The 17,124-nt window shown below is 46.9% G+C and overlaps 1 protein-coding gene across 2 annotated transcripts in view; it reads right to left on the reverse strand.

Annotated features, from left to right (window-relative positions):
- Positions 1 to 852: 852 nt before the first annotated feature.
- ETV7 (ETS variant transcription factor 7) overlaps positions 853 to 17,124 on the reverse strand; it is a 28,407-nt gene continuing 12,135 nt past the window's right edge. The window contains exons 4-9 of one of the 2 annotated variants that reach the window (XM_038749270.1): positions 10,992 to 11,156; positions 9,187 to 9,309; positions 7,172 to 7,369; positions 3,999 to 4,141; positions 2,974 to 3,074; positions 853 to 2,110 (exon numbers count right to left, since the gene is read on the reverse strand). In XM_038749270.1, the coding sequence (XP_038605198.1) occupies positions 1,993 to 2,110; positions 2,974 to 3,074; positions 3,999 to 4,141; positions 7,172 to 7,369; positions 9,187 to 9,309; positions 10,992 to 11,156 (848 nt within the window). In that variant the 3' untranslated portion in view covers positions 853 to 1,992. Of the gene's footprint in view, positions 2,111 to 2,973; positions 3,075 to 3,998; positions 4,142 to 7,171; positions 7,403 to 9,186; positions 9,310 to 10,991; positions 11,157 to 17,124 lie in introns of both variants that reach the window. The other variant, XM_038749269.1, reaches the window with a different exon arrangement.

Here is a 17,124-nt window from a genome sequence, read left to right on the forward strand (position 1 = left end):
TTATTACAAGCAACCCACATTGGACACAGTCCCCGTCCCGCATTGGACACACAGTCTTAATCCCCATTTTACAGATGAGGTAAAAAGCGCAGAGAAGTGACTTGCCCAAGGCCACCCAGCAGACAAGTGGTGGAGCCGGGATTAGAACCCATGATCTTCTGATTCCTAGGCCCCGTGCTTTATCCACTATGCCATGCTGCTTCTATGTACACAGCATTATTCTGGGTGAGAGTCCAGTGTTGGGGAAGGGATATGTGTGTGTGTGGTGGGTAGGGAGGGAGGGAGCATCTCAGAATGAAAATGTTTGAGCCCCTGAACTAGAAGGGCCAGAGGTTGGGAACCCAGGGCAGGGGAAAGATGAACAAGATTCAGGAAGGGGCAAGAGGGAAACAGAGGCAGAGAGAGGGGGTGGGGCGGAAGGTAGAAGAAGAGGGATGAGGATGAGGGAAAAGGGAGAGAGAGCCAAAGGAAGAGTCAGTGATGGGTGGCAATCCCACAGTAGGCTTCTAGTTGCTCCTGGTAGGGAGTGGCAGCCCAACATCTAAAAATCCAGGGTTGTCTAGGATTAATTTTGATGGAATCGGGAGTTTTGGGAGATGATGGGAGCACTGGGAGATTCCTGGCTCTCTACCAGTGCTCATTTTAATGTCCGTCTTCCCCTCTAGATTGTGAGCTCCTTAATCAATCAATCAATGGGATTTATTGAGCACTTACTATATGCAGAGCACTGTATTAAGTGCTTGGGAGAGTACGACAGCATTAGCAGATACATTCCCTGCCCACAGTGAGCAAGAAATGTGTCTACCAGCTCTATTGTATTGTCCTTTCCCAAGAGCTTAACACAGTGCCCTGCATAGTCAATGCTCAATAAATACCATTGATTGATTGATTGATTGATTGATTGAAGTGGAGAGAGAGCCTGCCCAGCCCTAGCGGGTAACCTTCCATGGTCAAATGATAACGAAGAGACGTGTTCCTGGAACTGTGTGTGTTACCGCTTCTTCCTCAGTCCAAAAGCCATATCAGAAAGGCAACCGCTTACCCTAGTCACCTTGAAAGTAAAGATGGCTCTTTTTCAGAAAAACCCCCTACTTGGGCTTAGTTTGGGTGCCTGAGCCCTCAAATCAGCTGGATCTCTATATAGGATTGTTCAGACGGTCTGGTGGAAAGAGCATAGCACCCGAAGTCAGGAGGCCTGGGTTTTAATTCCTGCTTCGCCGCATGGCCGTTGGGTGGCCTTGAGTCAGTCGTTGAACTGCTCAGTTCGCTCCTCTGTAAAATGGGGGTTCAATATCTGTTCTCCCTCCCCCTTAGACTGTGAGCCCCATGTGCATTAGGGACTGTGTCTCATTTGATCATATCATACCTACTCCACCTCTTAGGACAGTGCTCGGCCTAGAGTAAGCACTTAACAAATACCACATTTTGATGATGAGGAAGAGGGGAATCAGATTTCCTCATAGAAGAAGCAGACCTGGTTTTGTGCTCCAGATGGGCGAACTGATGATTCTCACAGCGGCTCCTCCTTGTCCCGCAGGCTTGGAGGAGGGCGAGGGCAGAGGCCGGATTAAAGTCTCAATTTTAACATCGGCAGAAAATACGCGCGAGAGGAAATGGTACCTACTTACCTTCACTCAATCCCCACCTCGTCCCAGGGCCACCCAACCCTCAACCATCCCAAACACAATCCCTACAGGACAGAATAACGGGAGATAGTGAAAGGCGAGGTGTCCATCTCCAGCGGGAGATCAGGTGATGCCTTCTCCATCTCCAGCTCCCCCCACCCCACTCCCCTCCAATCCTCCAGGCTGCTTTCAGAGTCTTGAAGAAAAATAAGAACTAATCCAAAGCAGCGACTGGGGTGGAGTGGTGAGGAAGGGGGGACCCCGGAGTTCAGGAAGCAGGGGTGGCCTTGGCCCAGGCTGGGGTTCTTATGGGGCGGGGTAAGCCCTGGGCATTGTCCGGAGAGCGTTTTCCAGAGTTGGAAGTTCCTTAGGGTGATATTTCCAGCAGCTCCTCCTGGAAGTCCAGACCCTCCTGCTCCTGGTGGGCGAGCTGTTCCAGCTTGCTCGATTTGTCATGGACTATCTCCCCAGGGGTTTTCAGAAATCTGGAATTCAAAGCGACATTCATTCATTCATTCATTCGATCGTATTTATTGAGCGCTTATTGTGTGCACAGCACTGGACTAAGCGCTTGGGAAGTACAAGTCGGCAACACACAGAGACGGTCCCAACCCAACAGCAGGCTCACAGTCTAGAAGGGGGAGACAGACAACAAAACAAAACATATTAACAAAATAAAATAAATAGAATAAATATGTACAAATAAAATAGAGTAATAAATACGTACAAACATATATACATATATACAGGTGCTGTCGGGAGGGGAAGGAGGTAAGGTGGGGGGATGGGGAGGGGGTGGAGAGGGAGAGGAAGGAGCTATATACACATGATTAATAGAGTAATAAATATGTTCAAATATATGTCGCTCTGCACACGGTAAGTGTTCAATAAATAGCACTGATTGATTGCCTAATGCAGTCCAGCTGGATGCCTGCTCACCTGCAGGCCGCAAATCTCTGAAGAAGGGGATCGAACTTTCCACAGGGATTCTGTGACATCCTCTGGGATCCTCCCTCATCCCCGCCCATTCCTGGAAGTGCTTAGTCCAGCGCTCTGCACACAGTAAGCGCTCAACAAATACGACTGAATGAATGAAGTCTCCTCCTCCCAAAGCCAGCAGCAGTACACGAGGGGTGTGGGAGGGGTGGCAGGATTAGAACCCACGACCCTCGGGCTCCCAGGCCCGGCATCCGCCCATCAGGACGGACCAGAACCAAGACAAAGTGTGGAGCCAGGCCCTCCCTCGGGCTAGGAGCCCCAACCACCACCACCACCCACTTCCCCCTTTTGACTCCCTAGGGGTGTGAAGCGGGGAGGAAAGGAGGAAAGGAGGGTGACCTTCTCTTACCTAAACAACAGCTTTTGGCCTGGTTCCTTTTTGATTATATTCAGTTTATAGTAGTGCCGCAAAGCCCGTGACATCTTCTCATATGTCATGTTGACTCGGTTCTGTGAGGACAGACAGTCCCGCCCTAATTTCAGCAGGGCCTTCATTTATTCGGACAAGATCCTAGGTCCTTTTTTTTTTTTATCGGTATTTTTTTTAAATGGCATTTATTAAGCGCTTACTATGTGCAAAGCACTGTTCTAAGCGCTGATTTGTTTTTTGGTATTTGTTAAGCACTTCCACTGTGCCAGACACTGCATTAAGCGCTGGGGTAGATGCAAGCAAATTGGGTTGGACATGGTCAGTGTCCCACATGGAGCTCACAGTCTTCATCCCCATTTTATAGATGATATAACTGAGGAGCAGAGAAGTTAAGTGACTTGTCCAAGGTCACACAGCAGACAAGTGTTGGAGCCAGGATTAGAACCATCACTGCCGTGCCGCTGCCCTCCTTCAGCGCTCTACCTAAAATGGACCTGCTTTATGAAACCAGCCCAGACTAACCCTGCTGTGTAGCCTAGTGGAAAGAACACTAGTCTGAGAGTCAGAGGACCTGGGTTCTAATCCCAGATCTGCCACTTGTCTGCTGTGTGACCTGGGGGAAGTCACTTCAACTTCTCTGTGCTTCAGTTTCTTCACCTGTAAAATGGGAGTTAAGTCTTACCTCCTCCTCCTTAGACAGTGAGTTCCATGTGGGGCAGGGACTGTGTCCGACCTGATTATCTCACACCTACCCCAGTGCTTAGAACAGTGCTTGGCACATAGTAAGCACTTAACAGATACAATAATAATAATTATACAGGGTCCTGCTTGGCACTAACTTTGGATCCCAAGTGCCTGGGAAGCAGGAAGCATCCAGAGCTTCTTCTTGGCCTTCCCAACCCAAGGCTGTTGAAACGGAAACCCAACAGTAGCCCAAGGCCTGAAACGGACTCTCACCTATGCAGGCACCCCCGGCCTCCCACCTTGTTGAGACCTAAATTTACCTTGTGGTTTCCCCAGAGTCTGGCAAGCCCATTCGGGTCAACGACTCGAAAGACCTTGGCCTCCTGATCTTCCCACTTGATATAACGTTCGTATCGGCGGTCGGAAAGGAGCTGATACACATAATCCCAGAGCAACCGGCAGTCTGCGGGTGAGCACAGGAAGACACAGTGTAACGTTTGCATTAAGGTGTGCTACCAGAACCCCATCAGTGGCCTTCTGGGAGAGCGGCGGGGTAGCAATGGGCTGATCGCTACTTTTAGTATTCTGAGTCTCTCTCAAAATGCAAGAAGGGACAGTTACTGTTTTCCTCTTCCCACCATTTGGTGAAACTCCCCCAACTAGACTGTAAGCTCGTGACAGGCAGGGAACGTGTCTACTGACTCTGCTGCATTGTACTCTTCCAAGCGCTTAGAACAGTGCACTGCATACAGTAAGTGTTCAATAAATATGATTGATTGATCTGGCACCAAAAGACACTTAGAAGAAAGTGGGATTCCTGCTTGCCCACCCTCCAAATTATCTGTTTCATGATGCTTATCGTGATGTTTAGGAGAAGCAGCTTGGCCTGAAGGATAGAGCACGAGATAGGGAGTCAGAAGGACCTGGGCTCTAATCCCGGCTTCATCAGGGGTCTTCTGTGTGAACTTGGGCAAGTCAATTCATTTCTCTGTGCTTCGGATCCCTCATCTGAAAACAGGGATTAATACTGAGAGCCCCGTGTGGGACAGAGACGGTGTCCAACTCGATTTGCTTAAACCTACCCCGGAGCTTAGTACAGTGCTTGGCACATAGTAAGTGCTTAACAAATACCACAATCGCCATTATTATTATTATTATTATTATTAGTTGGATCAGAAGAATCTCAAAGGAATCCCAAGGCAGGTGGGCCACATCTCTTCTCTAGCATGTCCAGAAAGTCCTCGACTTATGACTCTTGGAGTTATGTCCAGGATCGTCTCTGAATTCACCCCAAATTTCAGGCTGGTCCCTTTGGATCTGACTTGATGCTAGGTTCATAAGGTAGAGCTCCACTCCCTTTCTCAGAGAGAGTCACATCATAGGACGAACATAAACTAGACAGACAGTCCTGGACTTACCAACAGAATTGGTTCCTGAAAAATGTGCCTTAAGGAGAAATCTTGTAAATAGGAAACAGTTTTCTCATCGGAGCAAACTCATAAATGGAAGCTCAATTCCTGAATCAGCACCAAATACCCAATTTTTACCAAAAGCCCCTAGAATTGGGTTCTCAATCAATTATAGATGAATAGTACAGTTCTATTAATGCATTTAATGTTGTAAATTGTAATCAGGTTAATATTAAAAATCACCTAGAAAGCTAAATGACAGCACAAAGAAATATAATTCAGCCCAGAACCATAGAATGCGCCTGGCCTCTCCCGACGAATGATCTAAAATGCATAGTGAAAATTTAAGCTTTTAGTCTGAATGTTTTAAAATGAAAGTGGGCTTCTGGGTGGGTCTGATTGGGTGAGATTTCCAGGGAGTTCTGAGGTGCTTCGGGGACTTTTAGAAGGATTTTTGATTGGAGATTCTCAGGAGTCTTCGCAACTTTGCACTTGGGCTTGTATCCCCTAAGCACTTTGACTCCAACCCCAGTCCCAAAGCCTTATACTCTGCTGCTTCCTCTATTGTAATTTATTTCAATGTCTGTCTCCCCGACTAGACTATAAACTCTCATTTTCCCCCACTCTATTTACCACTCATCTGCCTCTTCTGGATTTCCATGTCACTGAAGCACTTGGGGTATTCACCCTCTCCACCCCTAACTCTTCCACACATATCTTTAAACTCTGTACTTTCCCCTACTTTCCATTTATTTTAGTGTCTGTCTTTCCTGCTGTTTGGTAAGCTCTGTGAAAGCAAGCATCGTGTCCACTAGCTCTACTGTATACTCCCAAGGGCTTAGTACAGTGTTCAGCACAGAGTAAGCCTTCAGTAAATACTATCGATTAATTGATGTGAATATCGGTCTATTGGTTTCATTCATTGACATTCATTCTTTGCCAGTTGTTTCCTTTCGCTGTTACTACTTTTATTTTGGAACAGAGGAAGTTCTTTTTTTCCTACTGTATAAATATGATGAATTTCTGCTCATCTCCCACACTAGACTGTAAACTCCTCAAAGCCAAAGACATTGACTTTTAACGTATGTTCCCAGATACCCAATTTAGTGCTCTGCAAGTAGTAGCTGCTCAATCAATACAGATGATCCACTAGGCCATAAGCAGCAGTGTGGCCTAGTGGAAAGAGCATGGGTCCGGGGGTCAGAGGACCTGGGTTCTAATCCCGGCTCCATCACTAGCCTGCTGCATGACCTTGGGCAAATCAATTAACTTCTCTGTGCCTCAGTTCCCTCCTCTGCAAAATGGGAATTCGATACCTGTTCTCCCTCGTTCCTACTTAGACTGTGAGCTCCAAGGGGAACTGGGTGATCTTGTACCTACCCCAGTGCTTAGTACAGTGTTTGGCACATAGTAAGCGTTTTACGAATCCCACTTTGACAATGATGATGATGATGGCTACGATCTAATGCTCCCTATCTGCAGAAGTTTGACTCTTTGGGCCTAGTTTCTGCCTATTTTCATTCATTCAATCGTATTTATTGAGCGCTTACTATGTGCAGAGCACTGTACTGAGAAGCAGCGTGACTCAGTGGAAAGAGCCCGGGCTTTGGAGTCAGAGGTCATGGGTTCAAATCCCAGCTCCGCCAACTGTCAGCTGTGTGACTTTGGGCAAGTCACTTCAGTTCTCTGGGCCTCAGTTCCCTCATCTGTCAAATGGGGATTAAAACCGTGAGCCCCCCGTGGGACAATCTGATCACCTTGTAACCTCCCCAGTGCTTAGAATAGTGCTTCGCACATAGTAAGCGCTTAACAAATACCATACTAAGCACTTGTAAAGTACAGTTTGGCAACATATAGAGGCAATCCCTACCCAACAACGGGCTGATCCTGGCGAACCCAGAAAATAAAGGCAGGGAATAAAAACTCCAGATTTATATAGATTAGCTCAGAGCTCTATCCTCTCCACACACACACACACAACATCCTTTCTCTCCTTTTGAAACACACAGTTGGCCTTGTACAGTCCCTCATCCAATCCCTTTCCCTCCTTCCCTCCCAAAGGCCCCAGGGACCCTCATACCCACCTGCTATTTTCCCATCAATGGGGGCTTGTGGGACTGTGGTAAAAGAGCAGATAACCTCAGCGCTGTAGCTGACTTCAGATCTGTGCGAGAGATTGAGTGGCTCCTCCCTGCGGGAGATACCACTCGGCGGGAGGGAGGGGTCGGCCTTGCTTGGGGAGTTGACGGACACCACGTCCAGTGGGTGTACTGGCAGGACTCCTTTGAGGGAAGGGTGGGATTGGTAAATCCGCTCTGGAAGGAAACGTACCTCCTGTTCATTCTTCTGAACCAACAGCCTCCATCCCACGCCCACCTCATCATTTCCCAAGAACCTCTTCCTCTGGGTGTCAGGGTCAGACCTCCGCCAAAATCTGTTTATCCGGAGGACAGAGCGAGCGGCATAGCAGCCAATCCCCAAGATGGTCTCATCTTTTAGACTGTGAGCCCACTGTTGGGTAGGGACTGTCTCTATGTGTTGCCAATTTGTACTTCCCAAGCGCTTACTACAGTGCTCTGCACATAGTAAGCGCTCAATAAATATGATTGATGATGATGATGATCTCCAGAGACAATCAGAGAATCCCGCTAATCTTCAGAAGTCACAACCAGAAGTTTTTTTGTTTGTCCGTGTTGGGGTTTTTTAATGTATTTGTTAAGCGCTCACTATGTGCCACTGGGGTAGATACAAGCTAATCAGGATGGATAAAGTCCCTGTCCCACCTGGGGCTCACAGTTTTAATCCCCATTTTACAGATGAGGGAACTGAGGCACAGAGAAGTGAAATGAGTTGCCCAGGCAGACAGTAGCGGAGCCGAAATTAAAACCCAGGTGCTTCTGACTCCCAGGACCGTGCTCCATCCACTAGGCCTCACTGCCTCTCTAGTTATATTCAGGGGCCTTCCATCATGGGAAAAGGCCCAGGCAGGCAAAGATAGTCCAACCCAACTAGGGTGCCCAGCCCCTATGAGATGGCAGGAATCAGGACCTCCTTAGGGAGGAGGGTCGGACTACCCAGAAGGGCTTTCAAGCACTGATCCGGCAGTCTTTAGGGAATGCTTGCTTCATAGTTTGAGCTTTTTTAGAGTAAGGATAGGCCAGCACCTCTCCCCTAACCAAATCGTAAGCTTCTTAAAGACAGGGACCGTGTCTACTAACTCTTATCGTACTCTCCTAAGCACCTAATACGGTGCTCCACATGTAGAGCATATAGAGCTCTGCATATAGAGAGAAGCAGCGTGGCTTAGTGGAAAGAGCACAGCCTTGGGAGTCAGAGGTGGTGATTTCTAATCCCAGCTCTGCCACTTGTCAGCTATGCAACTTTGGGCTAGTCACTTAACTTCTCGGGGCCTCAGTTACCTCATCTGTAAAATGGGGATTAAGATTGCGAGTCCCATGTGGGACAACCTGATTACCTTGTATCTACTCCAGCACTTAGAACAGTGCTTGGCATTTGGTAAGTGCTTAACAAATACCAACATTATTATTATTATTATTATTATTATAGAAAGTACTCAGTAAAGACCAATGATTAATTGATTATCCCTAAACCTAAGGCTCTGATTTTGCCACACAACCACCCCCCAGCCCCAGGATGTCACCCATCCCAGAAATCCCACCCCAAAATGCTCCACCCAGTGTCCAGGAATCACCAGATCACAGGGGTTCAAAATAGAGCAAGCCTGCTAAAAGAGAAAGAAGTGTTGCCTAATGTATGGAGCAGAGGCCTGGGACTCAGAAGCACCTGGGTTCTAATCCCTGTCTGCTGTATGACCTTGGACAAGTCATTTCACTGCTCTGTGCCTCAGTGACCTCATCTGTAAAATGGGAATTAAGATGCGAACCCCACGTGGGACATGGACTGAATCGAACCTGATTAGCTTGCAACTACCCCACCACTTAGTATAGCGCCTGGAACAAAGTTAGTAATTAACTACTACCATTAAAAAGAAAAAAAGAGGGTGTGTCTGGAGAAGGGAAATAAGTTTCTTGGATGGATTCCAAGGACTCACAAGAAAATCCCCTCCCCATAGGTCTACCTTCCAAAGGGCCATGGTGCTGTCCAGCTAAGGTCTGCCTCAGTGGTGTGCCGAAGAATGGGCCACAGACCAGGGCTTGCCTCTGAGTCTTGATGTACTGAAGTAGTTCGTACAAAACATCACCTGGGTGAACAAAGAAGGGAGGCTGGTAGCAAAAAGGGACTAGACTCTAAGCTCACCATAGGCGGGGTTCGTGTCTACCCACTCTGTTGAACTGTGTTTTCCCAAGTGCTTAGAACAGTGCTCTGCACTCAGTAATCACTCAATAAATACCACTGATTGATTGATAGTGTTGCAGGAATCATTCTCTGCCTAACATCATGGGTAAGCCTTCAGGAAACTGGGCCACTAGTTGGCACTTTGGGGGATTGGTACCATCCTTTATGATATCACTAGGGAGCAGGGTTAAGGCCAGTGCTAAGTAACTGGAAAGGGGCAAAGGCAATCAATCAATATATTTACTGAGCACTCACTGTGTGCAGAGCACTGTATTAAGCACTTGGGAGAGCACAAAAGTTGGTAGACACGTTCCCTGCCCACAAGGAGCTTAGAGTCTTGAGGAGGCTCGAAAGCATAAAAAGGTCATCAAGCAACATCACTGATTCCGTGAAACAAGATGTGCCCATCTGGTGGAACCAATTGGAGGAGGGGCCCCCTCCGCCCCCCTCCCCAGTGCTTTAATTGGTGGAACACAGTCGAAGAAGGTCACTCTGAAAGATATGATTTCCTGTGATTAGTATTTTATCGAACATCCACATCCTTAAGCCTTTATCCAGATCCGCGTGAGCTCATTATTTTGTGGAGGAGAAATGAGGATTGAAACAATCTCATCTTCAGTATCATCCAAATGATAATTGGCCGGGACCCTTGAGAGAGCACGGTCTTACCCTTGGCCGTACAGGGTTTCCAGGCGGAGGGTTGAATAGGCATCCTGACCTCAGGGAATTTTCATTCCTAAATCATATGTCAACAGTTCTAGGCCTCCTCTTCCCTTTCCGTAGCCTCTGGTTCCTAACAGCGGCACCATCCGTCTCTAAGGAGTTTCCCCCTGCCTTTTGGGAAACTCTTCTCCTGCCTTGAGATCACGGGCTCTTTAATAGGGTGGAGAGCAGTGAAATTTAGCAGCTTCAATTTTCAGGTGGGATGGGAAGTGGGTCCATCTGAAACTGGAAGGGGAACAGACTCTCTCCAAGGAGGGGGAGAGCAGCAGGGTAGGGGGAGGTTGTGCAGGGTTTGAGGAAGGCAGCAGCCCTGCGGCTCTCGGCTCTCGGAAATCAGGAGATGAAGATCCTGGTTTGCCCTGAGGGGACACTGATTTGAGGAACTCTCCAAAGACCCTAGGAGGGAGGAGTGATGAAGCGGGGACGATGACGTCGGTGGCAAATCGAATTTTCAAAGCTCTTTTCTTCTTTTAACTCATTTTCCAGGCTTGCTCAAAGAAAGAAAGAAATGGAAAATCTGCCATCCTGCCTGAGGGAAGAGAGGAGCTAACTGAGTTCTCTTCGGCTATGTGTCAGCTGAGAGTGATGGGCCACTATTCAGAGGGGGCAGTATGAAATTTTCCAAGGGGAGCGATAAAAGCCAAACCACCACAGAAAGTCTCATCCAGGGGAGCTCACATAGACTTCTTGCTTAGGTCCCAGGGTTCAGACTCAGAACCTTCCACTCCTCGCCCTAAACCCAGCACCCCCGCCCCCCCCCCCCCCATACACACAAACACACACATACACACAAGCACACACACCCATCATGGCCACTTCCTATTTGGGTCCAACATTTCTAAGATGCCCACCCTCGCTCACAACCTGAACTCGGGGCTCTGTATCGGAAGTCGTCCTTGGTCAGGATGCAGAGGGCTTTTCCGTTCATTTCAAATTTGTTTTCCACGATCCGCCGGAGGGAGTATTCCTTTTCGGCCCATCTCAGCCAATGAATCACATCCTCCTTGCTCCACAGGGAAGGCTGGATTCCTGAAACCAAGAGCATGTTGAATTGAGAGCCTGCTTGGGAAGGACGGGATAACCAGGTGACACGTTCCCTACCCACGCCTCTACCGAAAGGTGTTGTCCTACGACGAAGGCCCATGTGGAAATATGATATTTTAGGAGACAAGCCAGTTGGAAAATCACTCTTCCAGTTGCGGGTTGGGCCTCTGATACAATCTAAATGCTAATGATAATAATAATAATAATTGACTTGTTCCCTTCATTCACTCATTCAATCATATTTATTGAGTGCTTACTACTACTACTAATCATAATAATTATGGTATTCATTAAGCACTTACTATGTGCCAAGCACTGTTCTAAGAGCTGGGGTAGATACAAGGTAATCAGGTTGCCCCATAAGGGGCTCACAGTCACAGTCCTATTTTACATTTGAGGTAACTGAGGCACAGGGAAGTGAAGTGGCTTACCCAAGGTCACACAGCAGATGAATGGTGGACCCGGGATTAGAACCCACGTCCTCTGACTCCCAAGCCCACGCTTTTTCCACTAAGTCACATGTGTTAAGCACTGTACTAAGCACTTGCACTGTACTAAGCATTTACATTCATCCTCCCTCCCATCTCTACAGCATGTACATATAAATCTGTAATTTATTGATTTATTTATTTATGTATATTAATGTCTGTCTCTCCCTCTAGACTGTGAGTTCACTGTGGGCAGGGAATGTGTCTGTTTGTTGTTGTACTGTACTCTCCCAAGCACTTAGAACAGTGCTTTGCACGCTGTAAGCACTCAGTAAATACGATTGAATGAAAGAACAATTATAATAATAGTACTTATTAAGCATAGACAATATACCAAGCACTGTTGTGAACACTGCAGTTAGATACAAGATAATCAGGTCAGACACAATTCCTGTCTTACTTGGAGCTCGCAGTCTTAAGGGGGAGGCCAGGTGTTTAATTCTCATTCTACTGATGAGGAAACTGAGGGACAGAGAAGTTAAGCGTCTTGACCGAGGTCCCACAGGAGACAGGAGGCAGAGTCGGGACTAGAACCTAGGCTCCCAAGACCGTGTTATTTCCACTAGGTCATGTTGCTTCTCACCAGAGGGAAGTGGTAGTTCAACTGGAATCTGGCCTGAAGTCCAGCTCAATTTTTCACTTTCAAGTCCCCGGTTCACAGCCACTCAGGACACTCACACAAAATCCATCGATTGATCAATCATATTTCTTGAGCACTTACTGTGGGCAGACACCGTACTAAGTTCTCCGGAGAGTTCGATATAACAGAGTTGATAGACACATTCCCTGCCCATGAGGAGGGAGCTACAGACTAGAGGGGGAGAGAGACATTAATATAAATTAATAAACTATGGGTATGTACATAAGTGCTGTGGGGGTGGGGTGAGTAAAGGGGACAAATCCAAGTGAAGGGACAATGCAGAAGGGAGTGGGAGAAGAGGAGATGAGGGGTTAGTCCGGGAAGGCTTCTTGGAAGAGATGTGCCTTCCGTAAGGCTTCGAAGGCGGGGAGAGCGATCAATCGTCTGTCAAATAAGAAGCTGGTTGGGGGGGGTGGCCGGGGGTGGAGGGCTTAGGGGGAGTTCCAGGCCAGAGGCAGGAACAAAAAAGGTGAAGCAGCAGGTGATGTGGTCTGGGGGGTTTGTTTTCATGTTTTCTCACTTCTCTGTTTTTTCCCAACCTCCCTCAAAACGCTGAAAATTTGTCTAGCACTTTCCCAGCCCAAGAACTGCCTTGGAAAGAGTGAGGAGCTATGCACCCCATCAATCAGGCAATACAGTTCGACTACCAAGACTAAATCACCATAAAGAGATTTGCCGCAATCAGACACCTTCAATAGGAATGGGGACCTTGACTTCCGAGCCACAGAAGGCTGAGCTTTGAGGTCTAGTCTGTACTACTCAATCAATCAATCACATTTATTGAGTGCTTACTCTGTGCAGAGTGCTGACTTAAGCGCTTGGGAGAATACAGTATAACAGCGCACTGCACACAGTAAGCGCTCAATAAATACGATTGAATGAACAATATAACAGACACATTCTCTGCCCACAGCAAGCTTCCAGCCTAGAAAGGAGACAAACATTAATAGAAATAAATTACAGGTACATACGTAAGTGCTGTGGGACTGGATGAGGGAGCGAATACAGGGAGGAAGTCAGGGTGACACAGAAGAGAGAGGATCTTGGGAGAGGACAATAGTCTGAGTTCGTCCCCTATGTGCGCAGGTTCCCTGTCTGACTTCCAACCAACAGCTCCTAATGTCAATGAGCGCTATTTATTTACCAATCAATCATATTTATTGAGTGCTTACTGTGTGCAAAGCACCGTACTAAATGCTTGAGAGTGTGCAATATAACAGAGTTGGTAAAGAAGGTCCCTGCCCACAGTAAGCTTACAGTTTAGAGGGGGAGACAGATATTAAGATAAATAAATTACAGATCTGTGCATTAGTGTTGTGGGGCTGAAGGAGGGGTGAGTAAAGGGAGCAAATCAGGGTGATGCAGAAGGGAGTGAGAGAAGAAGAAATGAAGACTTAGTCAGGGGAGGTCTCTTGGAGGAGATGTGCCTTCAGTAAAGCTTTGAAGCGGGGGCGAGTGGTCGTCTGCCAGATATGAAGAGGGGGGGCATTATGTTGTGTGTCTCCCCTACAAGATTGTAAGATTCTTGTGGTCAGGAAACGTGTCTACCAACTCTGCTGTATTGTATTCTCCGGTGCTCCTCTCCCTCTGCGTCACCCTGACTTCCTCCTTTCATTCATCCCTCCTCCCAGCCCCACAGCACTTACGTTCATATCCATAATTTATTTATGTATATTATTGTCTGTTTCCCCTTCTAGACTAAGTTGATTCATTCATTCATTCATTCAATTGAATTTATTGAGCGCTTACTGTGTGCAGAGCACTGTACTATGCGCTTGGAAAGTATAATTCGGCAACAAATAGAGACAATCCCTACCCAACAACCGGCTCACAGTCTAGAAGCGGGGAGACAGACGGCAAAACAAAACAAGTAGACAGGCATCAATAGCATCAGTATAAATAAATGGGAATGTGTCTGATACATTGTTGTACTGTGCTCTCCCAAGCAGTGCTCTGCACACAGTAAGCACTCAGTAAATACCATTGATGATGAAAGCACTTTTCCTTCTAGTCCTCTCTGATTCACTGGCCTTGCTCCCACTCTGAGGCCGAAGTCTAAATGATAAAACGCCACTGACTAGAGCAGACCAGCTGGTTGGGGATTTCTATTTGGGCCTCCCTCACTCCTTCTTCAGTTACTGACCCTGGGGAGGGCACCAGACCCGAGCAGAAGACACATGTCTGGACCTGGGTTTTAATCCCAAATCCACCACTTGTCTGCTGTGTGACCTGGGGCACATCACTCAACTACTCAGGTTCCTCATGTGTAAAATGGAGATTAAATCCTATTCCCTCCTAGTTAGACTGTGAGCCCCATATGGGCCAGGGACTGTGTCCAACCTGATTATCTTGTATCTATCCCAGTGTTTACTACAGTGCCTAGCACACAGTAAGCACTCAATGTATACTGATGCTGATGAGGAGGAGGAGGATGATAATGACATCCCTGATCTATAAATCAGAGGTGGCTATGTGGCTACTCTTAAAGGGATTGTTTTTTGGATCTTCTGAAATGAGTGACCCAATTGTATACTCTAACTTCTGCCTCCTCTGTCTTTCCCAGATTGACTCTAAGTCCTACCAGATGCTTCATGACTTCAGAGGTTCATTGATGTGGGGTGGCAGCTTACCGACTCTACACACATATTTCAGTTATAAGCCATGAAGTTTTCCGTTTCCAACTGAGGCTCATGTGTAAAGAGAGGCAGACATGTAGCACCTTTTCAAAAAAAAATTTAATGGTATTTGTTAAGTGCTATGTGCCAGGCACTGTACTAAACGCAGGGGTAGATACTTGCTAATCAGGTTGGATACAGTCCATGTCCCACATGGGGCACACAATCTTTAAATCCCTTTTTACAGATTAGGTAACTGAGGCACAGAGTAGTTAAGTGACTTGCCCAAGTCACAGAGCAGACAAGTGGTGGAGCCGAGTTTAGAACCTAGGTCCTCTGATTCCCGGGCCTTGGCTCCTTCCACTAGGTCACGTTGCTTCTCAGGATCAATGGGTTAACCCTCACTGGAGTGAAAGTGAATGAGACTACTAATTCCTCCCCAGAGATTTCAGATCATAGGACAAAAACATCCTTCCTGGTTGACCTTCACTACACCCTCCTTCTCAGAAAACCTGTCGGGAACTGCTATACTCTACAGGCATCTCTGTCTCCGTGAGTTTTCTCTGCAGCTCCACTGAGAAACAACTCCACGTAAATAGAAAAGGAAGACTGGACGCTCACGGGAAATAACTTTCAAACCCCATTTAGTTGTGAGTCACAAAACGCCGGGCATCTGCTTTGTTGCATTTCCTGCTTCAGAATGAATCATGGTAAAATTGAAATAAACTCAAACCCTCATTACCAGATGGAAGGCAGAAGATAATGAACGTTTTGCAGAAGATGGGGGGATTGGGAGATGATTCAGGTATTGGGAGAAAAATCTTTTATCTATAGTGAAAAATAATGTCAGAGTGAGGGTTTCCAGGAGGATAGGCATTCTAACAACCGCTAGCCACCACATTAAAGGAAAATGAATCATTATCTCCATATCTCCTGAGATGGTTAAATATTTACCAAGAAATCCTGGGATAAACTATATCATTTCAAAAGATTTTCTGAAAGACAAGTCCCAGTGTCTCTATTTTAGGGAGCGTTGCCACTTCAGAATCCTTCTTAGACAGCGTTCCTGTCTAGGAGACCAAAGTCTCAGAAAATTTGGGGACTACGCGGGAGAAAATGTCAAGGCTGTTGAGTTTAATGCACCCTGTCAAAGGCCCTGGACCTTGTCTACCTTCAAGAGGGAAAGTCTCCTGCTTCATCTAACCACAGTTTCAAATTCAGAACAAAACGGAAGGTTGGGCAAGTATCTAATAAATCTGAGCAATCTAAAGAGAGAAAATCGACTCCTTGGAGTGTAAACTCCTTGTGGACAGGAAATGCATCTTATGCCTGTTACCTTTTTTTAAGTCTTGGTTCAGAGTATTGCTCTCGGTAGGTGCTCAGTAAATACCTTTACTACTTCAAACCCCCTCCTGGAAAAACATTCTTTGAAGTTCATCAAATCCAGTATTCAGTGAAGAAAATGCCATTGCTCTGAAGGGAGCAGCCCGGTACCTGATTTCTTGGATCTCAACCTTGGGGATTTTTCCATGGGATTCAGGCTAAACTTTCCATTTCCTAAAAAGGAAACGCTTCCTGGATTTCAGAGAGATTAAACACTGGAACATACCAAGCCTGGAAGTCTCCCTCCGCCAAGGAGACTTCAAAATAAGCGAGGCAAAGATCTATCCTAGAAGATTTACTCATTCTGCAACCTGGAGGCAGAGGGCTGGACCAGATGAACCCTGGTACTCTCCCAACTCCAGGATTCCAGGTTTTTAATTTCACCACCTGGTCTTAATCGGTGGAAGGACAAGTCATCTAGGGAAAAGTGATTTTCAAAAAAAATCACTAAAGTTGCCAAGGCCAGACACGACGACAGAAGGAGTTTCTAAACCTCTCCAATCAGTCAATAGATCGGTCAATCACATTTACCGAGCCCTTGCTGTATGCAGAGCACTGTGCTAAGTGCTTGGGAGAGCATAATATAACAATAAACTGACACATCCCCTACCTGCAACAAGCTTGCAGTCTAGAGGGGGAGACTGTACCACTTCACCACTCGAGTTCCCGCCGCCTCCTCCTCCTCCATCAGCTCTTCCAACCCTCAGTGCCAGACTGTACAGGGGGCACAAGCAAGGAAGACAATAGGGTATTTCTATCCCTCTTCAGACTCATCTCCATCCAGAGCACAGGAAAGCAGCAGCACAAAAGCATCCCTAGGACCCACC

This window comes from Tachyglossus aculeatus, chromosome 7 (genome assembly GCF_015852505.1).
Source record: "Tachyglossus aculeatus isolate mTacAcu1 chromosome 7, mTacAcu1.pri, whole genome shotgun sequence".
In the NCBI taxonomy this organism is placed as follows: Eukaryota; Metazoa; Chordata; class Mammalia; order Monotremata; family Tachyglossidae; genus Tachyglossus; species Tachyglossus aculeatus.